Source organism: Symphodus melops (genome assembly GCF_947650265.1).
Source record: "Symphodus melops genome assembly, chromosome: 23".
In the NCBI taxonomy this organism is placed as follows: domain Eukaryota; kingdom Metazoa; phylum Chordata; class Actinopteri; order Labriformes; family Labridae; genus Symphodus; species Symphodus melops.
In genome coordinates, this window is record NC_136713.1 from 13,169,392 (window position 1) to 13,193,609 (window position 24,218).

General features: G+C 43.6%; 2 protein-coding genes across 2 annotated transcripts in view; both read left to right on the top strand.

The window, feature by feature from the left end:
* LOC306818909 (NLR family CARD domain-containing protein 3-like) overlaps positions 1-24,218 on the top strand; it is a 112,825-nt gene that overhangs the window by 68,556 nt on the left and 20,051 nt on the right. The window contains exons 7-8 of the mRNA XM_079336639.1: positions 1,217-1,390; positions 3,464-3,637. Of these exons, the coding sequence (XP_079192765.1) occupies positions 1,217-1,390; positions 3,464-3,637 (348 nt within the window). The remainder of the gene's footprint in view (positions 1-1,216; positions 1,391-3,463; positions 3,638-24,218) is intronic.
* The window catches only part of LOC306818784 (uncharacterized protein), a gene marked incomplete at its 3' end in the record, with an annotated part of 49,206 nt that overhangs the window by 13,815 nt on the left and 11,173 nt on the right, over positions 1-24,218 (top strand). The gene's annotated exons all lie outside the window — the stretch shown is intronic.

A 24,218-nucleotide genomic window follows, 5' to 3' on the forward strand; every position in this document is an offset into this window, starting at 1 on the left:
AAGAGTCTCCAATCAATAAAAGAAATGAATGAAATAAAATCATCCATATAGCCTATAGTATATATAAAAAGATGTGTTTGAAATGACAGAGACAAACACTGACACCTTTCTGTTTATGAAGTCAGCACTTTTTAGAGCACAAAATAAAGCTGGGACAGTTTCATCTCACAACTATTCATATTTCCCTCTGTCAATATAAGAAGCTGTAAAAACACAAAGTCCCATTCTGCATGTAATCCACTGTAATAAAAACAGCAGTGGTGTTTGTTATGTCTTTGGCCCGTTCAGAATTATTATCAAGAGGCTGTTTAAATGCAAAGGAGACTTGGCTTTGCTCCACACTCTCTTTGTTCCTGCTTGCAGTGATGTTCACGTTGGCGTGCTATCTCTTTGACTGCTTTAATAAGTTGGACGTGTTGTCAACGTACCCGACAGCTTCACTGCTGTCACTCCTGTGAGTGCTCGCTACACTTGAATTGTGCACTGGCACACAGATTTTAGCCCAGGCTTTCTGTCATGAAAAAGACTTTTGGTTCAAGGGTTTAAAAGCATCAGATCCCGACAACAGACGGGTTCAAATCAAGATTGAAATGAAAAAAGTCCTGAGAAGAGTGGAGAGTGACAGCAGGGCACGAGGACAAGAGAAGGGAGAAGAGAAGTTTCAGCCACAGTGGCAGACAGCTGGAGCTGGAACACGCTGCAGCTACATTTCTACTTAGATTAAAGACTAGATCCTGGTAAAGATCAAGGTTATTCACAAAGCATGTCAGTCCTTAAGAGAGCTCCTAAAGTCCAAATGTAAGGATGAAGAGTTTCTCCCTCAGAGAAGAAAGGAGGAGAGAAAGGTGACAGCTCTATCACAGCCTCATATTAATATCAAATAGATTCAGTCCACTCTTACAGTTACCAGCATGCTGAACAAACACTTTAGCATCACAATGCTTCAAGACTTCATTGTTGACTGTTATTTTAACATGGGTTTAGTCCATTTGAATTCAGATATTTAAATGTAAAGATTCTAATAAAATTCAACATATTGTACGTTTCAATCTAAGAATGATCAGGAAGTACAAAAACATGAATGAATCACTATGAAGTCCTTCAATGTGTGAATGAACAGATGATGATCACATCAGTGTGTTCATGTGGACAACATCACACATTCATGTATAAAGCTCACTGTCATCTACATTTACTTTTTTTACTCTTTATTCAGATTTAGTTGGTGCAGTTTGTCAGAGATCAGCTGTTCTTCTCTGGCCTCAGCTCTGAAGTCCAACCCCTCCCATCTCAGAGAGCTGGACCTGAGCTCCAACAAGCTGCAGGATTCAGGAGTGAAGCTGCTGTGTGATTATCTGCAGAGTCCAAACTGCAGACTGGAGACTCTGAGGTCAGATCACTGACTGTAATATAGATATGAATATAATAGAAACTGTGTTGAATGTGTTTGGTATTTTGAAGTTTCTTTGTCTGGGACATGATGTTTCCAAATTCTCAAGAATGGGTGAAATTCACTTACAAATGAACTTATTCCTTTTTTTAATGAAAATCCCTTTAAAAGATTTTTATGATGAAACTAATTTGAAATCCCAAATGTTGGTTCTGATTCCTTTGTTTCATGTCTAAACCTGCCCGATGGCAGAAAACAATTTAAAACTTTAAACTATTTTAAAATAGAGTCAAACTCTTCAATCTATAAAACCTTCTGATACTAAAGGTCTAAAATAATATTATAGTCATCGCCACTTTAAAATGTTGTTTTTAGGAACATTTGGACCTGTTAAAGTTGTGTCCCAGATTTGAGTCAACTCTGTCAGACTTTTACAGAAACATCAAATAATCAGACATAAAAAGAGGTGAGCTACAACATGAAGGACCCCCGTCTTATTCCTGCTTTAAAAAAGGGGGGGATGCTGTTCAAACATGGTTCACATTTTGATTTGTTGAGAACTTGATGAAATGATTTTACTATCAGCTGTGTCTCTACTCGGGCTGTAACGCTACACAAACATTTGGGTTGGGTACGGTTCTCAGTTCTGAAGATTGGGTTGGGTACATTTTGGGTCCAGTAAGGGACCTGATGCAACACTTTCTTTTTCTTTATCAGGAACATTTACAACTTCCCTTTTACACATTGTCTTAAGTTCAGCATGGACAGTTCAGACTTCACCTGCTCAGGTTTCTTTTTCATGACATTTTAAAATAAACATTCAAAAATAACATCAAATCAAATATACTTATAACCAAAAGAGTCTCCAATCAATAAAAGAAATGAATGAAATAAAATCATCCATATAGCCTATAGTATATATAAAAAGATGTGTTTGAAATGACAGAGACAAACACTGACACCTTTCTGTTTATGAAGTCAGCACTTTTTAGAGCACAAAATAAAGCTGGGACAGTTTCATCTCACAACTATTCATATTTCCCTCTGTCAATATAAGAAGCTGTAAAAACACAAAGTCCCATTCTGCATGTAATCCACTGTAATAAAAACAGCAGTGGTGTTTGTTATGTCTTTGGCCCGTTCAGAATTATTATCAAGAGGCTGTTTAAATGCAAAGGAGACTTGGCTTTGCTCCACACTCTTTGTTCCTGCTTGCAGTGATGTTCACGTTGGCGTGCTATCTTTTTGACTGCTTTAATAAGTTGGACGTGTTGTCAACGTACCCGACAGCTTCACTGCTGTCACTCCTGTGAGCGCTCGCTACACTTGAATTGTGCACTGGCACACAGATTTTAGCCCAGGCTTTCTGTCATGTAAAAGACTTTTGGTTAAAGGGTTTAAAAGCATCAGATCCCGACAACAGACGGGTTCAAATCAAGATTGAAATGAAAAAAGTCCTGAGAAGAGTGGAGAGTGACAGCAGGGCACGAGGACAACAGAAGGGAGAAGAGAAGTTTCAGCCACAGTGGCAGACAGCTGGAGCTGGAACACGCTGCAGCTACATTTCTACTTAGATTAAAGACTAGATCCTGGTAAAGATCAAGGTTATTCACAAAGCATGTCAGTCCGTAAGAGAGCTCCTAAAGTCCAAATGTAAGGATGAAGAGTTTCTCCCTCAGAGAAGAAAGGAGGAGAGAAAGGTGACAGCTCTATCACAGCCTCATATTAATATCAAATAGATTCAGTCCACTCTTACAGTTACCAGCATGCTGAACAAACACTTTAGCATCACAATGCTTCAAGACTTCATTGTTGACTGTTATTTTAACATGGGTTTAGTCCATCTGAAATGAATTCAGATATTTAAATGTAAAGATTCTAATATAATTCAACATATTGTACGTTTCAATCTAAGAATGATCAGGAAGTACAAAAACATGAATGAATCACTATGAACTCCTTCAATGTGTGAATGAACAGATGATCACATCAGTGTGTTCATGTGGACAACATCACACATTCATGTATAAAGCTCACTGTCATCTACATTTACTTCTTTTATTCTTTATTCAGATTGTGGCGCTGCAGTTTGTCAGAGATCAGCTGTTCTTCTCTGGCCTCAGCTCTGAAGTCCAACCCCTCCCATCTCAGAGAGCTGGACCTGAGAGACAACAAGCTGCAGGATTCAGACGTGAAGCTGCTGTGTGATCTTCAGAAGAATCCAAACTATGGACTGAAGACTCTGAGGTCAGTCTCTCAGTGTTCTTTAGTAAACCCTCCACATATCAGCTCATACATATATTTACATTCTTGTTGTTTGTTGTTGGAGAAATCCTTTTCTTTGTTCTCTGCTACAAAGAGAGTTCAACATACTCAGGGTTTGTTTTCTGTGATCTGGCTTCACTAACCCTGACAGAAGAGATGGTGCTGAACAGTCACATGAAGCTGGTGATCAACCTGAGAAGAGTTTCATAAAAGGGGCGGAGCTATCTTCATATCACGATATATATCACCATATCTCACAGACTGTGAACAAACGATATGAATCATATGAAGAAGTTGAACACAAACAGGCTCAAAGACTAAAGTTACACAGCTGCAGGAACAAATGCAGGAAGGACAACTGACAGAAACAAAGAAACATCAGAGAGGATTCATGTCCAAACTACGCCTTCTTCTATTTTCCTCCCATGGTTGGTTGACCTTTGACCTGACTATAATAAGTCCTGTTTCTTCTCTGAACTGAATGTGTTGCTCTGACTCTTTAAAGTGGAGAGGAGAACAGTCGGCTGTCAGAGCTGGTAGGACAGAACGACGCTGTGTGTGTCTGAGTGTGTGTGGACGTGAAGCTCTCATAACTCAGTGTAAACTCACACTCAGACACCAACATGAAACCGTTCAGTGTTAAAGTCCAAAGGTGGAGTGGGGGCGGAGCTTAGTTACAGCGCTGTGGGGGAATCTGATGACTCCCAGCTGATGAAAATGATTTCTGTCATCTCTCTTCTTCTCTCATTAGCTGGAGGTGATATCTGTGGTAATGTGAGTGATCAGGACTCTGGTGAAGCAGAGAGGAGCAGCTGATGATCCACAGAGGAGGAACCTCCACCATCTTGTGTGTGGAGAAGCTCTGCAAGCTGAGGAGATCTTCATCCATCAGGGACTGACAGAGGAATCAGTTCACACTTAATTTCAGTCATATTTCTTTTTTTAAATTCTATTTGTAATCACACATATTCAGAGACATTTGTACAGTACAGTCATTTGTGCTTAAACAATAGAGTGATTCCTCCTTTTATGTTTTTGTGCTTTAACACAGAACAAAATAAATGATGTCAGAGATGAGGTGATCTCCCACTGAAAAGAAAAACAACAAAACAAAGTATACAGGGGTTCATAACTAAAGGAAAAGCAGTTGAAAGAAAAGATAGGAGTTTAGGGGAGATATAGGATTTTCATTTTATCCAGAGATCCTCAAATGAGTTTTTGTGAAGCTTCAGAGAACAAGTGATCTGTGTCATTGAATAGATTCCATAAACTACATGGTAGCAGTCTTCCACTGGTGGAGGAACATTTCTTTGTTATCGCCTTTCTGCCAGCAATCCTCAGGCTTCCAAATGAGTATTTGGTTTAGTGGATGAATGCAGGTTAGCAAGGAAGACTTGTTCCCATTCCTGGGTAACATCTGACTTTAAAGACATCTGTTGGTTCTTTGTGGATCTCAAAGCAGAAGCTGTGTTTTTTAGGACAGAACAGGTGGTAGTGATTTGCTTCCTCTGAGCCACAATTCCTACAGCAGCTAGAAGAGTCTATGGGTACATCTCAGTTCCCTTCATTGCATCCAAGTGTCCTCCACTTGTGTCTTAGTCCCTCCCAGCAGAGATGCACAGAGATATTGTCTGTCAGTAAAAAGTCTTGGGTAAAGTCAGCTCTCTCCTCAGATCTCCCTCCTCTCTCCTTCTTTCAGTATAAGAGCTTTGGGACCATCCTTAACACGGCCGGTCTAGAACTACGTGGGGTTGGGTCCAGGAGCCAGGAGATAGCACTGAAGAGAAGTGAGATAGAGTCTGTGTCATGAGATTTCTGAACAGCTTTAATAAAGTATCTAATCAGACTCTTCCAACCCAATGTTCTCCATGAGATGGAGCTTGTGATCTTCCACTCAAACTCACAGTATTTTCCCAAAAGCTTCTTCACAGATGTGGAAGTCAGTTTCCTTTTCCCGTTTGTGTTTGATGTAGGTGGTATTTTCTCTGTGTTCCTCTTGTAGCCCTCTATACAACCTGCAAATGATTTGAATCCCAGAGTCCCCTCTATAGGCAGCTATGAAAACTTGTATGAGATTATTGTCAAAGACCTTTTCAGTCTCTGTCATCAAACTGTTTAAATGGTGGCGTATTTGAAGAAATGTTGAAGCAAAGAGTCTTTTCAGTGTTTGGAAATGTTTGCTGGTGTTGTAGAATATATCTATCTAATCAGATTCATCAGAGGGCCTCTCTCTCCCCCTCTCCCTCTGACTCTACACCCCTTACAGACAGTCCAATGTTAATGACTCTGACGCCAAACTGATCTCCAAGGGGGTCGAAGACACAGGAAAAACACCTTCCAAGAATTTCAATACGCATCTTCTAATCAGAAACCGTTTTAGGACATTGAGACTAACATTTTCATCCAACCAGGATTCCTTCCGGGCGCTGAGAGAGTCGGCAGCCTGTTACAGCAGCTCCGACTCTTCTTTCCTTATATTGTTATAAAACTGTTATTATTGTTGTTATTTTTTGTATTATTTTCGGGCATATTGCCTGCACTACTGCAGCGTTTTAGTTGCAGCATCAATAAGGGAAGTACGGTACTTTTTTCGGGACTTTTTCTCTTCTTGCCGGAATGATCACGTACAGTCGTGAGGAACTACTGCGCCTCAGGCATGGAGCCGGTGTCCCAACCTCACGCATCCCTGAGGACTTATGGAGAGGGGTACGCCGGGGGAGGAAAGCCGGCACTAAAGTCAAGGAGAGGATCGAGAGAGACCGTAAATTTAAACCTTTTCTGCCGTCGATCATTATGGGGAATGTCCGGTCACTCGCAAACAAAGCGGACGAACTCACAGCTTTAATAAACAGCCAGCGGGTCTACAGGGAGAGCAGCCTGCTTTGCTTCACGGAGACATGGCTACATGGGAATATACCGGACAGTCTCATCGACCTGGCCGGCTTCACGCTGGTACGAGCGGACCGGGGGAGACAGAGCGGTAAGAAGAGAGGAGGAGGCCTTGCTGTCTTTGTTAACTCTAAATGGTGTAATCCCAGGCATATAACTGTGAAGGAACGGGTCTGCACTCCCGACGCTGAACTTTTAGTGGTAGGATTACGCCCGTATTATCTACCACGTGAGTTCTCACATGCCATCATTGTTGCTGCTTACGTCCCACCATCAGCTGTAGCTGCGAGCGCGAGTGACGTCATACACACTGTGATCGCGGGGCTACAAACACAGCATCCCAGTGCCCTCATACTGATCAGCGGGGACTTTAATCATGTCACTCTCTCCTCTGTACTGACGAACTTTAAACAGTATGTAAACTGCGCTACAAGAGGGAATAAAACCATAGACCTGCTGTATGCCAACGTGAAGGGAGCATACAGCTCTTCTTCCCTCCCACCCCGAGGGGAATCAGACCACAACCTCATCCACCTTGATACCACCTACAGGCCCCTGGTGAAACAGCAGGTGGCCAGAAAGATGACTGTGAAGGTTTGGTCTAAAGACTCTGAGGAGGCCCTGCAGGAGTGTTTTAATGTCACAGACTGGGAATTGTTTCAGGAGGAACACGGTGATGACATTGAAGGACTCACTCACTGCATTACAGATTACATCCGGTTTTGTGAGGATACCATAGTCCCTACTAAGAAGGTTCGCTGCTTCTCCAACAACAAACCATGGATCAACAAAGACATCAAAGGCCTTCTTAACAGCAAGAAGAGGGCCTTCATGGCTAAAGACAGGGAGGAGCTCAGGGCTGTCCAAAAGATTCTAAAGAAGAAGCTGAGGGAGGCCAAGAACAGCTACAAGGAGAAGATTGAGGCCAAGATGGGCCAGAACAACTCAAAGGAGGTGTGGAATGGCATGAAGCAGATGACTGGTTGCATCAAGCCTGTGACCAAAGCTGAAGGAGACCCAGTTTTTGCTGCTGAGCTGAACCTATTTTTCAATAGGTTTGACTCAACCCCCACCCCGGTGAGCTCAGACAGTGGGTCTGGGTCTTCAACCATCACTCCAACTGTCATTCGCACCTCTGTTGGTGACTCGGCTTGCCCCCCCATCAACGACCGTACTACCTTCCCCTCTCTCAGCTTCTCACCAGCTGCTTCAAAGGACAGCCCTGCCCTAGCAGCAGCTTCAAAGGACAGTCCCACTTCACCCCCCCCACCCCCCAGCTCCCTACTTCCGGAAACAAAGAACAGTCCCCCACACCCTCCCCCCACTCTCACTCTCACTACGAGCCAGGTACAACGACAGTTCTCCAAGCTCTGCATAACAAAAGCCAGTGGACCAGACAACATCAGCCCCAGGATCCTCAAGGTGTGTGCTGGGCAGCTCGCAGGAATCTTTCGGCACCTCTTCAACCTCTCCCTCAGGCTGATGTTGGTGCCTGACCTGTGGAAGACCTCCTGCATTGTCCCAGTTCCTAAGACTGGTCGTCCCAGCTCTCTTAATGACTACAGGCCTGTGGCACTCACGTCACATGTCATGAAGACATTTGAGAGGCTGGTTCTCCAGCAGCTAAAGACCCTGCTCACTGCTTTCATAGATCCACTGCAGTTTGCTTACCAGTGGCACATCGGCGTGGAGGATGCCATCATCTTCCTGACCCATAAAGCCCTGTCACACCTGGAGAAGCAGGGAAGCACTGTGAGAGTCATGTTCTTTGACTTCTCCAGTGCTTTTAATACCATCCAGCCCGGCCTCCTGAGGGAAAAACTGCTGGATATTCATCTGCACCCCGACACCACAGCCTGGATCTACAACTACCTCACTGGCCGACCACAGTACGTCCGAGTGGACGGCTGTGTCTCTGATGTGGTGATGAGCAACACTGGAGTACCCCAAGGAACTGTTCTGGCACCCTTTCTGTTCACTCTCTTCACCTCAGACTTCAGGTTTAACTCTGGTTCCTGCCACCTCCAAAAGTTTTCTGACGACTCCTCCATCGTGGGCCGCATCACTGATGGCAACGAGGACGAGTACAGAGGTCTGATCGAGAGCTTCGTCACATGGTGCAACAACAACCATCTGAAGCTCAACATCGTCAAAACAAAGGAGGTGGTAGTGGACTACAGGAGGAAGAGGTGCCCCCCTGCCCCAGTCATCATTCAGGGGGAGGAAGTGGAGAGGGTGGACTCCTACAAGTACCTTGGGGTTCACATTAACAACAAGCTGAACTGGTCCCATAACACTGAAGCCATCTTCAGGAAAGGACAGAGCAGGCTGTTCTTCCTGAGGAGACTCAGGTCTTTCAGTGTCTGCGACAGACTCCTCAAGGCCTTCTACCAGTCTGTGGTGGCCAGCACACTTTTCTTTGCTGTGGTGTGCTGGTGGGGGGGCATCAAGGCTGGTGAGGCAAACAGGATTAATAAACTGGTTAAGAAGGCCCGCTCTGTCGTTGGCCTAGAACTGGAGACTCTGGAGACAGTGGCTGAGAGGAGGATGAAGGACAAAATCATATCCATCCTGGATAACTCCTCTCACCCTCTCCATGACGAGCTGTGGGAGATGAGCAGCTCCTTCAGCCAACGCCTCCTCCCCCCCAGGAGCAAAACAGAACGCTTCAGATGCTCATTCGTCCCCACAGCAATCAGGCTGTACAACAGCAGGAGCTAGCCTGTATTTATTTATATATATTCTCTTTATATATAGTATACAATATTATTACAATGTTATTATGTTACCTTTATTATTATATTATAGGAGCTAGCCTGTATTTATTTATATATATTCTCCTTATATATAGTATACAATATTATTACAATGTTATTATGTTACCTTTATTATTATATTATATCTATACTATACTATCTATATTATATATTACATTATTACAATACACTCTTATATTCTTATAACTATATATCTATACTCCAGTCAAACTGCACTATATTTATTATGCTTATAACTTATTACTATAACTGTCAATACTGTTTACATAACCCTCTGATCACAATGCCACTTTAAATTCTTTCACTGGTCACTTTAACTTTAACATGCCATTCACTGCACAGTATTATTAATATCTTTTTTCCATTGCCCTGCTGAGTCCACCGTGCTATAGTCCTCTGTATATATCCCCCCCTTACTACCTGGATTGTATTTATGTTTATGTTGTTATTTTTTATTCGATTTTTGACTTTTGTTTTTGATTCTGCACTGCTGCTGCTGCTGTAACGCCCGAATTTCCCCATTGGGGATCAATAAAGTTATATCCTATCCTATCCTATCCTAGAAACGACAATGTACCGCGAAGATGTAAAAAAATCAAACTGTCATCAAATGCTCCCTGCTCTAGTTTAAAACTGGCATGGAACACTACTGCCCCCCAGAGGTTGAAACGTAGAAGGTACTTTAAGTACCTCACATGGTTAGTTATTCTCAATAATTAGATTATCATCTGAAATTATATATCTAGATATTACTTTTTCTTTTTCCATTTTCTAAAAATCCATCTGTGTTTGATGTCATGTGTTGTTTTTGACTTAAGCTATCAGAGTAAAGCTGGCGTTCCACATAAAGCTGGAATTCGATAATGATTCATGTTTGGTTTTTATTAAAAGGTTATCACAATGCATTGGTACTTCAGTATAAGAGTTTGATTACATTTTGAGTATGGTGTAGTGCGATACGTTTTAAATAAGATTATTCTTTTATTCATCAGTAGAAAGTTGATCCCCCGTTCAAGCATCTACGTCATCAAGCAGGTCGTTAACAATCTGATCTCTTTCAAAGTTGGCGTGCGACCAACTCCTGCTTTTCTTGTTCTCTCCACACTCTTTGGATTTTAACCTTTGTTACTCCGTTCGTCAAGACGGAACCTTTAACTTTTAGCGCGCTAACTTTTCAACTTTGTTTTATCCAATTTTTGTATTTTATTAACCAACGTTTCTGCTTCAAGTTTTCAATATAACCAGCGGCACCTTTAAGCCTTGAGAAACTCCCGTTAAGGCTTGTGCACGCGCATTTTTAATTAAACCGTTTTTCATCATTTTTGGACATTTTTGGAATTATTCCTTTTCCCACCATTGACTCTTAAACGATCTCGATATCTGAACTAACTGAATTGGCCATTTCAGTTAGCAGGAAGTTAACGATCGTTCATCAACAGAAATACTTTTGGATAAATCTCAGAGCTCTCCGGGAGGCCGTTGGACACTCAGGACGTGACCCAATTGCACAGTAGAACCGACTCCGACCTGAATTGTCAAGGCAGTTCTGGACCGCAGAATTCTTCGGCCCCTCTAAGGCGGATTCGTTGATTCTACAACAAAGTAAGACGCATTCAACAGCTGGTCAAACCTGCAGAGGGTCGTGTCCTTTTTACTTCCCACAGTTCAGTTTATCCTTTAATCTAAAGTTTTTCCTCCGTTCACTCCACTTTTTGTCCCGAACTAAATTAACATGTTCATCAGACAAACGTTAAACCACAATACCATACTCAAGTCGTCATAATAACATTTATCATTTCTGGTGTTCACCTTCATCAAATATATCAGTCACTGTATTTTGGTTCCACATTCATAACGCATTTTATTCATGTCATTATTCTGTTATTGTTCACCTTTTCTTTCATTAAATTCTGCACATAAAACTCAGAAGCTTGTTCGAGTGATTTCAAGTAGTCGATTGATCCAGAATTCATAATTCAGATATGAGGTTGATTTAATTCATAATTAATTACTATCAAAATTCATAATAACTTTATTAATTCCCATAATTAATACAGTTGTTCCTGGTCAGCCAGGTGGTGCCCTGGTTTTCTTACGAGGTGTGTTAATAATCATTTAACATTAAACATTTCACAACACTGGTTAAAAAAAGGAGAGTAAGAGGAGAGGCCTTGTTTGGTCCATCACTTGTAAGTAACATCCACTTTGTTGGGGGTGAAGTCGGGGTCATGCCAGCACCACCTCAGTATCTTTATTTCATCAGACAGGCCAGTCCTGCTGATAATACTGAACCATGTTTTCAGGGATCAATTCATCCAGCTATTCCCTTTATCCAGGAGCTTTTCAACCAATCGTTGATCCCCTAAACATGCCTGGATTGGGACGCTCTCTGACAACTTCTCTTCAATAGTCTTCCATCTGGCTTGATAATCAGATCTGCACCAGCAAACCAGGGTTCTCCACTGTGCAGATATATCATAATGTCTTAGACCGCCCTTCTTCTTCTGCAGTTGAAGAGTTTGAAATCTTCTCCTTGGTCTTTTCCCTCGCCATATGTACCAGTGATATTAGTCTATCCCACTCATTGAACTGTTTCTCTCTTCTTTCTATTGGAAGAAGAGCTATACAGCTATACCATGAATCAGACTGATAACAAGGCAAATCACATATTTCCCTTCAAAGACTACAACTACCAACTTTATCAAAGGAAGAAGCCACTGACATGACACGGCCAATTTCATGTCAAGAAACATCAGACGCTCTAAATAATAAATCCCCCGGCACAGACGGGTTCCTGGAGGAACTGAATAAATGTCTGATGACTGAAGTCACAGCAGTATTGTTGAAAGTCTTTCATTTGGCTCTATCATCAGGTTAGCCTCCAACAACACGGTCAGAAGCCATCATTTCAGTATGACATATAAGGAGGGGAAGGAGCCAACTCACGGCCTGTTAGCTTCCTCTGTAATGATTTCAAGATAGGAACAAACATGTGAGCACAGAGGATGAAGAAGAATATAAAGAAAAGAATTCAAGTGGACCAAACAGGGTTTATTCCTGCTAGACAAGGTGCTCACAATGTCAGGCCAACATTCAATCTGATAACATCTGCTACTAAGACCAACAGACACAATACCATGTTACTCAGTCTAGACATCCAAGAAGCATTCGACCGGGCCAACTGGAGTTTTTGACACTTTGGCTTGAACACAACATTTATAGATTGGGTAAAAATCATTTACAATAACCTGAAGTCAAGAATGAAAGTCGATGGATGTTGCTCAGGGTGCGTTTGAATTGTCTTTTCAGGACGCTTCCTAACTGAGTGAAATGAGCCGGGAGCGTTTCAGTGGCGGCCATGATTAGAGTCGTTTGAATTCTCTAACAGCTCAGAAAAGGTGGATCAATGCTTCTTTTATATCAATCAATCAATCAATCTTTATTTATATAGCGTCAATTCATAACAGGCGTTATCTCAAGACACTTTACAAAAGCAGGTAAAGGACCTTACTGTTTGTCTGTTAACATTAACAAAAGGGCAGGTAACAAGACCATGCTCATTGTTATGTTTACAAAAAGCAGGTAAAGGACCTGACTGATGGCTATATTACAAGAGCCCAGCTTAATCCATCATAGCGTGGCAAGAAAAAACTTCCTTTTAACAGGCAGAAATCTTCAGCAGACCCGGATCATGACGGAACAGCCATCCGCTAAACTGTGCTGGGCTTGAAAATGGGACAAGATGCAGAAAGAAGAATAGGATGGGATAGGTTGGGGGGGGGGGGGGGGGTCTGGGCAGGCCATCCTCAGGGGGAGGGGGTTGTTTGGGCAGGCCATCCTCACCAACAGTCCCAAGGAACCTAAGAGAGCTCAAGGAACCTAAGAGAGCTCAAAAGGAGAGGTTAGAATACAAAGATAGTGACAAGCTACTGCTTGTCACTATAGACGTATCTTATTACTATAAGATAAGAAAGCTGGGAGAGAAAGAGGGAGAGAGAGATAAGAGATCCTGGTGCCAGTTCCCCCGGTAGTCTAAGCCTATAGCAGCATAACTATGAGCTGGTCCTAAGCCAGCCCTAACTATAAGATTTATCAAAAAGAAAAGTTTTAAGTCTATTCTTAAAAGTACCTAGTGTGTCTGCCTCCCGGACCCCGACTGGTAGACGATTCCAAAGGAGCAGTGCCTGATAACTAAAGGCTCTACCTCCCATAGTATTTTTAGAGACTATAGGCACCACAAGCAGGCCTGCATTCTGGGAACGTCATGTTCTTTTATAAGCTCCTCTTAGCACAGGAAACATTCGGCCATCTTTTAACAAAGAAGACGACATAATGCCGGCCCACAATGCCTTGCTGCCACAACGTTTCCAGCGAGTCCGTTTCCATCCGACGGTTGAAGAAGTAAGGATGAGTGAAAAGGGACGCAGATGATGTTTTCTTCAACACGTTTCATTGACCTCAGAATGCTTTGTGCAGTCGTACATGGGTATGCCTCAAACATGATGGACATCTACATCCATGTAAGTGTTTGAACCTAAATGATGACGGCTGAAGCTCATAGACATCCAAAGGTGAGGTGATGCATGTGAATGAAGGCAGAGAGATGATGATTCCACAGCCTTCATTTGTCAAGTGGTGTTCCTGTTCAGGAGAAATAAAGTATAACAATTCATTATCTGCCTGCTTCACAAGATCCTTGTAAATAAAGTTCAATCATCCAAACAGGCACACATGTATCCTGAAACACAGGCTGATGTTTTCATCAACAATAAATCAAGTCTGCCTGAGCGTCACAAACAAAGTGAATCACTGAACTCATGAACTTCAACAGTGAGTCACTTGTGGACGCGCTGGGCAAAGAAAGAGGAAACAGGTGTGATTTGGAGAGCAAAGTGAACAATGAGCTCTCCTCCTCTTCTGAGAGGCCTGATAGGAGGGAGTGGATTCACCTGTGTCACCTGCAGCACAGCTGTTTCTGCTGCTCCTTCAGCTCAGGGATCGAGGCTAGACATGAAGAATCTGAACAGGAACAAGTCATCATTGGTCGTACTATCATACTTATTGTGGATTCATGTTGATGTTGGAGTGGACAGGAAGGTGAGCCAGAGCAACCGTTCTCAATGTGACAACCATTCACTGTTGTTACTCCTAGCCTGCTAGCCTCTTTTCCTTTTATTTCAATTCCAACCTCTTGGTAGCAGCGGATTATTTCACCGCTAAGAAGGCACCGGGGAACGTTTCTTAGTAGTCCATTTTCACCACGGCAGAGCCACGCCATTAAAATCCACCGTCACATCAACGACACACGTACAAAAAGAAAGAAGTCCCATTGTGAACATCAAGCTAATCTTGGATCCTTCACTCTTTATTTCAGGTAAAGCTCCTCATAGCAACATGGACAGAGACTTGATTTCCTTCCTTAACATGGAGCTCTTGTTACTACTGATAAGAATGTAGTGATACTAATGACTTTCATTGATATCAAATAACAAGGTCACTCTCATGTTTAGTATTCTGGGCTGCATTGTTGTGCTAGCAGGAAATGATCTCAAAAGGCTTCTATGAGCTTCAGATAATCAGTGAGGACAGTCTGTTCTTCTTCTTTTCTCTCCTCCCTCACTTAAACAGGAAGGGGAGGAGCCACGCGTCCACGTGAACATGACGTAGATACGACTCAGGCAGCGTCACAGACAACTCGCCTGTCACTCCTTGTAGACAGTCATGACTCCCAGATATGTTCAGAGCATATACTGGATTTCTGCTGTGTCAAATGTGACCTAATCTTCCTTTAACAGTTCACATTATGGGGACATGATGTTGAATGATGACCATCTTCAACATGTCCTTTAAACATGTTCCAGATGTTCTTGTGGGAATGTTCCCTGCTAGTTGGACTCTTACATCCTGTTGTTTGATTGAACCTCATTTTCACGCTTTCGTTCAGTAATAGAAGTAAAGAAAACAGATTTGATTTTCATGCTCCCTGCTCGAGCTGACGCATCACAACACTGCTGCTCGCTACCTGCTCTTTGTGGGGGAGGAGTCAGACGAGTGTGACAGTGACACTGACCGTACTATTTAATATCAGCTTGAAATAAAGCTGAGCTGTAGAAGGTCAAGCTGTGTGCCAGTCTTTTAGAAGTGCATGAATATTGTGATTGGAGGTGGAGTTGGTAGCAACAGGCTTCAAGGGGCAGCAGCTCAAATCTCACCTCGGGCACCAAGTGGGTTTGGGCCGGCTCTGGTAAGTCGTTATGTGACGGGCCTTTAAACGTGTTCCACTTTGCTTGTTCAACGTAAACTGGATGAAAAGATATAAATTGCTAAAGCAACTAGCAATGCCTTTTCACAGCTGCTAACCAAATCAGCCTCGGATGATGCAAAATGAGGATTTTTTTGTGTCATTGGAGGCTCCTTTTAAGACAAAGAGATAAGAAGATTTCCCGTCTCAGTGCAAAATGAGGCTGGATGCACAGCCATTAAAAACTACTACAAAATACTACCATGTTTCTAATGATACAAGGCTTAATGCATATGGGTGAAGTATACCTTTGAAAGACGACAATGGCCAGAGTCTAGAGGAAAAACACAAGCACCAGATCTGTCTCTGTGAGAAACACACACACACACACACACACACACCTATAAGGAGCGCAGTGATGTCACAGGAAGCAGAGATGTCACAGGAAGCAGAGATGTTTGAGTGACAGGAGAAGAGAGGACGTGTTGATGATGTGAAACATGTGTAGCGTAACTTCTAAAGCAGAGTAGCATCTCTAGTGATTGTTTGGATTGTTTATAATGTGCCAACATGATATGCTCGACCTTTGAAAGATACGTGGTATGATTAGGATGTAAATTCAGAGACGTGCAGAAAATGACGTGCAGAGAGAGAGAGAGAGACAGAAGCTCAGTGTGTCAGTCTCAGCTCGTGCAAATCTTTGGCCACAAACTGAACATCTAACTGGTCTCTCTCTTCTCTGTACAGCCAAAGGTCGCCTGAAATCTCCAATTGATTTAGCAAATCCTGTACTGCACAGAGAACACTTCAATCCTTATTGGATGCTTGTGGGTATCATAACCTCTGCTCTCGTTGGATTTCTTTAACAGTTGAAATGTTTCATAAAGCACTCTGTAAGTGGGTCAGTAAATATCGTGAACAACTTGCCAATTTACAAAATACAATCAAAAAAATATTGCAATCAAGAATGTTTATTGTATGTTAGAACACTGTTTTTTTTATGAAGAAAGCAAAACAAACAGTTTGAAAACAACTTGAAAACTGAACTGCCAAATGGAGCCTCAGTTTGATTTCGTGTAAATGTTTTACTACAAACTGAACAACAACATGGTTTCTCTCGTGTGTGAACCGCCAAGTGTCCCCTCAGCTGTCCTTTTAGTGCAGATGTTTTACCACAAACTGAACAACTAAATGGTTTCCCTCCTATGTGAACTGCCATGTAGGACTTTGAATCTTCATTTCATGCCAATCTTTTACTACACACTTGACAACTAAATGGTTTCTCTCCTGTGTGAACTGCCATGTTGGACTTCAGATCTCCATTTTGTGCAAAAATTTTACTACAAACTGGACAACTAAATGGTTTCTCTCCTGTGTGAACTGCCAAGTGTCCTCTCAGCTGTCGTTTTAGTGCAGATGTTTTACCACAAACTGAACAACTAAATGTTTTCGCTCCTGTGTGTACTGCCATGTGGGACTTCGGATCTTCATGTCATGCAAATCTTTTACTACAAACTGAACAACAACATGGTTTTTCTCCCGTGTGAACTACCAAGTGGAGCCTCAGAGTTCCATTCCAGGGAAATCTTTTACTACAAACTGAACAACTAAATGGTTTCTCTCCTGTGTGAACTGCCATGTAGGACTTTGAATCTTCATTTCATGCAAATCTTTTACTATACACTTGACAATTAAATGGTTTCTCTCCTGTGTGAACTGCCATTTTGGACTTCAGATCTCCATTTTCTGCAAATATTTTACTGCAAACTGGACAACTAAATGGTTTCTCTCCGGTGTGAACTGCCAAGTGTCCCCTCAGCTGTCCCTTTAGTGCAGATGGTTTACCACAAACTGAACAACTAAATGGTTTCCCTCCTATGTGAACTGCCATGTAGGACTTTGAATCTTCAATTCATGCAAATCTTTTACTACACACTTGACAACTAAATGGTTTCTCTCCTGTGTGAACTGCCATGTTGGACTTCAGATCTCCATTTTGTGCAAATATTTTACTACAAACTGGACAACTAAATGGTTTCTCTCCTGTGTGAACTGCCATGTAGGACTTTGAATCTTCATTTCATGCAAATCTTTTACTATACACTTGACAATTAAATGGTTTCTCTCCTGTGTGAACTGCCATTTTGGACTTCAGATCTCCATTTTCTGCAAATATTTTACTACAAACTGGACAACTAAATGGTTTCTCTCCTGTGTGAAATGCCAAGTGTTCTCTCAGCTGTCCTTTTAGCGCAGATGTTTTACCATTTTGTGCAAACGTTTGACCACAAATCAGGAGATCCAGAAAAAGAGGCTCTCGGTCCGGTATCCAAGTGAAGCGAGGGCGTGCTGCGGCTGCCGGGGGCTCCGTCGTCTTCGGCTGCCGGGACCACGCTCGGTTCCTGCGCCGGATTCCTCTCCTCGATGTGTGCGTCGGCGTGTCCTCGCTGCCGCCTGCCCGCACTTCAACAGGTGTCCTGGACCCTTCACAGTGCTGGAGCCATGATCAGGGGTTTTCATCGCCATCGCCTACTTCCGTGTTTATGCCGGCTTTTCCAGCGTGGACCAGCTGGAGCTCACGTGACCGCTGGATGTGCCTTCGTCCAGTCCCGCTCCGCAACACGGACACTACCTCCGAGACGTCAATCCACGTCGGCCTATTGGATGCTGTTCAATGTGACTCCGACACTTTCAAGAGTCAACTGGGGACGTTTTTGTTTGTCCAGGCTTTTAATTAGTCTCTTTTAGGGCTGTTATGATCTCTGTACTGTCTGTTTGTTGCTTGTGATGTTTTAAACCCTGTTTGTAATAATAATAATAATAATAATTTTATTTATAGAGCGCTTTTAGACAAAGTGCTTTACACAGCTTAAAAGCTCAACACACAGACACTTTGAAGCACTTTGTGGCCCCTGCCTGTGAAAAGTGCTATATAAATAAATTTTACTTACTTACTTACTTACAAATCGAACAGTTGAAGGGTTTCTCTCGTGTGGGTCCTCATGTGTACCACAACAGCTGCTCGAGAAGAACAACTTATTTTACACACTGAACAGCTGAATTATTGGCAAGTGAAAAGTTTGTGGCTGTAAATGACTGTCTGGATTAAAGTCTCTGTCTGGTTCTGCTCCTCCACAGTCCTCTCCATCAGCTTCTGTTTTTATATGCTGTGTGTCTCTGCTCTCTTCAGTTTGGTTTTCATGAAGCTGTGAGGACTGAGGTTTCTGTTCTTCTTCTTCTTCCGTCTTCACAGGGAGAAGGTTGAATGTTAAACATGCTGATATCAAACTCCTCCTGTCGATGGCTCAGTTCCTGCTGCTTGAAAGACATAAAGTTACACAAAGCTGAATTGAACCACTGAGAGCACTACTTTACAGAGAGTGTGCAGGAGATAGGATAGGATATAACTTTATTGATCCCCAATGGGGAAATTCGGGCGTTACAGCAGCAGCAGCAGTGCAGAATCAAAAACAAAAGTCAAAATCGAATAAAAAAGTAACAACATCAGCATAAATACAATCCAGGTAGTAAGGGGGGGATATATACAGAGGACTATAGCACGGTGGACTCAGCAGGGCAATGGAAAAGATATAATAATACTGTGCAGTGAATGGCATGTTAAAGTGACCAGTGAAAGAATTTAAAGTGGCATTGTGATCAGAGGGTTATGTAAACAGTATTGACAGTTATAGTAATAAGTTATAAGCATAATAAATATAGTGCAGTTTGACTGGAGTATAGATACATAGTTATAAGAATATAAGAGTGTATTGTAATAATGTAATATATAATATAGATAGTATAGTATAGATATAATATAATAATAAAGGTAACATAATAACATTGTAATAATATTGTATACTATATATAAGGAGAATATATATAAATACAGGCTAGCTCCTATAATATAATAATAAAGGTAACATAATAACATTGTAATAATATTGTATACTATATATAAAGAGAATATATATAAATACAGGCTAGCTCCTGCTGTTGTACAGCCTGATTGCTGTGGGGACGAATGAGCATCTGAAGCGTTCTGTTTTGCTCCTGGGGGGGAGGAGGCGTTGGCTGAAGGAGCTGCTCATCTCCCACAGCTCGTCATGGAGAGGGTGAGAGGAGTTATCCAGGATGGATATGATTTTGTCCTTCATCCTCCTCTCAGCCACTGTCTCCAGAGTCTCCAGTTCTAGGCCAACGACAGAGCGGGCCTTCTTAACCAGTTTATTAATCCTGTTTGCCTCACCAGCCTTGATGCTCCCCCACCAGCACACCACAGCAAAGAAAAGTGTGCTGGCCACCACAGACTGGTAGAAGGCCTTGAGGAGTCTGTCGCAGACACTGAAAGACCTGAGTCTCCTCAGGAAGAACAGCCTGCTCTGTCCTTTCCTGAAGATGGCTTCAGTGTTATGGGACCAGTCCAGCTTGTTGTTAATGTGAACCCCAAGGTACTTGTAGGAGTCCACCCTCTCCACTTCCTCCCCCTGAATGATGACTGGGGCAGGGGGGCACCTCTTCCTCCTGTAGTCCACTACCACCTCCTTTGTTTTGGCGATGTTGAGCTTCAGATGGTTGTTGTTGCACCATGTGACGAAGCTCTCGATCAGACCTCTGTACTCGTCCTCGTTGCCATCAGTGATGCGGCCCACGATGGAGGAGTCGTCAGAAAACTTTTGGAGGTGGCAGGAACCAGAGTTAAACCTGAAGTCTGAGGTGAAGAGAGTGAACAGAAAGGGTGCCAGAACAGTTCCTTGGGGTACTCCAGTGTTGCTCATCACCACATCAGAGACACAGCCGTCCACTCGGACGTACTGTGGTCGGCCAGTGAGGTAGTTGTAGATCCAGGCTGTGGTGTCAGGGTGCAGATGAATATCCAGCAGTTTTTCCCTCAGGAGGCCGGGCTGGATGGTATTAAAAGCACTGGAGAAGTCAAAGAACATGACTCTCACAGTGCTTCCCTGCTTCTCCAGGTGTGACAGGGCTTTATGGGTCAGGAAGATGATGGCATCCTCCACGCTGATGTGCCGCTGGTAAGCAAACTGCAGTGGATCTATGAAAGCAGTGAGCAGGGTCTTTAGCTGCTGGAGAACCAGCCTCTCAAATGTCTTCATGACATGTGACGTGAGTGCCACAGGCCTGTAGTCATTAAGAGAGCTGGGACGACCAGTCTTAGGAACTGGGACAATGCAGGAGGTCTTCCACAGGTCAGGCACCAACATCAGCCTGAGGGAGAGGTTGAAGAGGTGCCGAAAGATTCCTGCGAGCTGCCTAGCACACACCTTGAGGATCCTGGGGCTGATGTTGTCTGGTCCACTGGCTTTTTTCATGCAGAGCTTGGAGAACTGTCGTTGTACCTGGCTCGTAGTGAGAGTGAGAGTGGGGGGAGGGTGTGGGGGGCTGTTCTTTGTTTCCGGAAGTAGGGAGCTGGGGGGTGGGGGGGGTGGAGTGGGATTGTCCTTTGAAGCTGCTGCTGGGGCAGGGCTGTCCTTTGAAGCAGCTGGTGAGAAGCTGAGAGAGGGGAAGGTAGTACGGTCGTTGATGGGGGGGCAAGCCGAGTCACCAACAGAGGTGCGAATGACAGTTGGAGTGATGGTTGAAGACCCAGACCCACTGTCTGAGCTCACCGGGGTGGGGGTTGAGTCAAACCTATTGAAAAATAGGTTCAGCTCAGCAGCAAAAACTGGGTCTCCTTCAGCTTTGGTCACAGGCTTGATGCAACCAGTCATCTGCTTCATGCCATTCCACACCTCCTTTGAGTTGTTCTGGCCCATCTTGGCCTCAATCTTCTCCTTGTAGCTGTTCTTGGCCTCCCTCAGCTTCTTCTTTAGAATCTTTTGGACAGCCCTGAGCTCCTCCCTGTCTTTAGCCATGAAGGCCCTCTTCTTGCTGTTAAGAAGGCCTTTGATGTCTTTGTTGATCCATGGTTTGTTGTTGGAGAAGCAGCGAACCTTCTTAGTAGGGACTATGGTATCCTCACAAAACCGGATGTAATCTGTAATGCAGTGAGTGAGTCCTTCAATGTCATCACCGTGTTCCTCCTGAAACAATTCCCAGTCTGTGACATTAAAACACTCCTGCAGGGCCTCCTCAGAGTCTTTAGACCAAACCTTCACAGTCATCTTTCTGGCCACCTGCTGTTTCACCAGGGGCCTGTAGGTGGTATCAAGGTGGATGAGGTTGTGGTCTGATTCCCCTCGGGGTGGGAGGGAAGAAGAGCTGTATGCTCCCTTCACGTTGGCATACAGCAGGTCTATGGTTTTATTCCCTCTTGTAGCGCAGTTTACATACTGTTTAAAGTTCGTCAGTACAGAGGAGAGAGTGACATGATTAAAGTCCCCGCTGATCAGTATGAGGGCACTGGGATGCTGTGTTTGTAGCCCCGCGATCACAGTGTGTATGACGTCACTCGCGCTCGCAGCTACAGCTGATGGTGGGATGTAGACAGCAACAATGATGGCATATGAGAACTCACGTGGTAGATAATACGGGCGTAATCCTACCGCTAAAAGTTCAGCGTCGGGAGTGCAGACCCGTTCCTTCACAGTTATATGCCTGGGATTACACCATTTAGAGTTAACAAAGACAGCAAGGCCTCCTCCTCTCTTCTTACCGCTCTGTCTCCCCCGGTCCGCTCGTACCAGCGTGAAGCCGGCCAGGTCGATGAGACTGTCCGGTATATTCCCATGTAGCCATGTCTCCGTGAAGCAAAGCAGGCTGCTCTCCCTGTAGACCCGCTGGCTGTTTATTAAAGCTGTGAGTTCGTCCGCTTTGTTTGCGAGTGACCGGACATTCCCCATAATGATCGACGGCAGAAAAGGTTTAAATTTACGGTCTCTCTCGATCCTCTCTCTTCTCCTCTCCTTGACTTTAGTGCCGGCTTTCCTCCCCCGGCGTACCCCTCTCCATAAGTCCTCAGGGATGCGTGAGGTTGGGACACCGGCTCCATGCCTGAGGCGCAGTAGTTCCTCACGACTGTACGTGATCATTCCGGCAAGAAGAGAAAAAAAGTCCCGAAAAAAGTACCGTACTTCCCTTAGTGATGCTGCAACTAAAACGCTGCAGTAGTGCAGGCAATATGCCCGAAAATAATACAAAAAATAACAACAATAATAACAGTTTTATAACAATATAAGGAAAGAAGAGTCGGAGCTGCTGTAACAGGCTGCCGACTCTCTCAGCGCCCGGAAGTCAAGTGATGATGTCTCAGTGGGCGGTGTTATGGTCCTATGCTGTGTGGTATTTGTTTCTCCTCCTGTCTGTATGAGAGTGGGCGTGTCTGGGATAGGATGTGTCAGGTGGGCGCAGAAGGCGGCTGCTGCCTGGAGGAAAGGAGTGGACAGTGATTGGAGGAGCTGCATAAAAGGCCAGGGCTTCATCCTGCTCGCCCGCTCTGCTCTTGCCATTTCCAACTCGGCCAGCCACGTTGAAAGATGTGACTATTGTAAATTGTGAATATGTTATGTTTCCTCTTAACCCCAGTGTGAGAGAAGCCCTACTTTTGTTTAAAGATTTTTCTCCTGTTTTGTTTTAGTAGAAGTTAGGGGAAGTATTGTTTTTGATTTTCCAATTTTTGATAGGTAAGGTTGAGGGTACCTTATGTTTTTTTGTTTGTTGTTTTAAGGGTCCATTTTCTCTCCTTAAAAAAACAATAAACAAGCTGTGGGTTAACTAAAGTGGCCTGGAATGCTGGTTCTTGTTGGGAGTGGGAAGAGTGGGGGGCCGCTTTTATGTTGTGTCCAGGTTCCCCTAGACCGGGGACATAACAGGCAGCCCTGCTGTAGACCATCAGATTCTGCTGAGAAGACTAAGTGATCAAGTTGGACTGTCGGGGTCAGTTATAAAATGGTTCTCCTCATATTTATCTGGACGTAGCTTCAGTGTAGCAGCTAACCAAATAAGGTCGGAGTCTGCGGATCTGTTGTGTGGAGTGCCTCAAGGTTCCGTTTTGGGTCCTGTTTTATTTTTGTTGTATTTGATGCCTCTGGGAAAGATCATTCAAGGTTTGGTGATGTTTCTTTCCACCTATTTGCTGATGATATCCAGCTGTACTGCTCTTTTAAGCCATCCGAGATCCGGAGGCTGAGCTCCCTACTCCATTGTCTCGTAGAAATTAAAGAATGGCTGAGCGAAAACTCTCTGCAGCTCAATGCAGACACAACAGAAACACTGGTTGTTGCCCCTGATGACTCAGTTCCAGGGATTAAGCAGTTCTTGGGGGACCTAGGCCAGTCCGTGAAGCCTAGTCTTAGAAACCTGGGAGTTACCTTCGACAAAGACATGTCTTTAGTGCAGCACTGTAAGCAGCTGATGAGGAACTGAGGAAAATCTCCAAACTCAGAAACATGGTTTCACAGAATGATTTGGAGCTTATCATCCACACTTTTGTGTCTTCACGTTTATACGACTGTAACAGCTTGTTTTCCTGTCTAAACAAGAAAGAACTCTCCAGAATGCCATTAATACAAAACTCTGCAGCAAGAATTCTGACTCGTACTAATACTTGGACCCACATGTCCCCTATTCAAAAAGAACTCCACTGGCTGCCAGTGTCCTATAGGTTCAGGTTTAAAATCCTGGTTCCGGCTTTCAGAGCCTTGCATGGTCAGGCTCCCTAGTATATCAGGGATCTGATCCAGCCTTACACTCCTGTGCG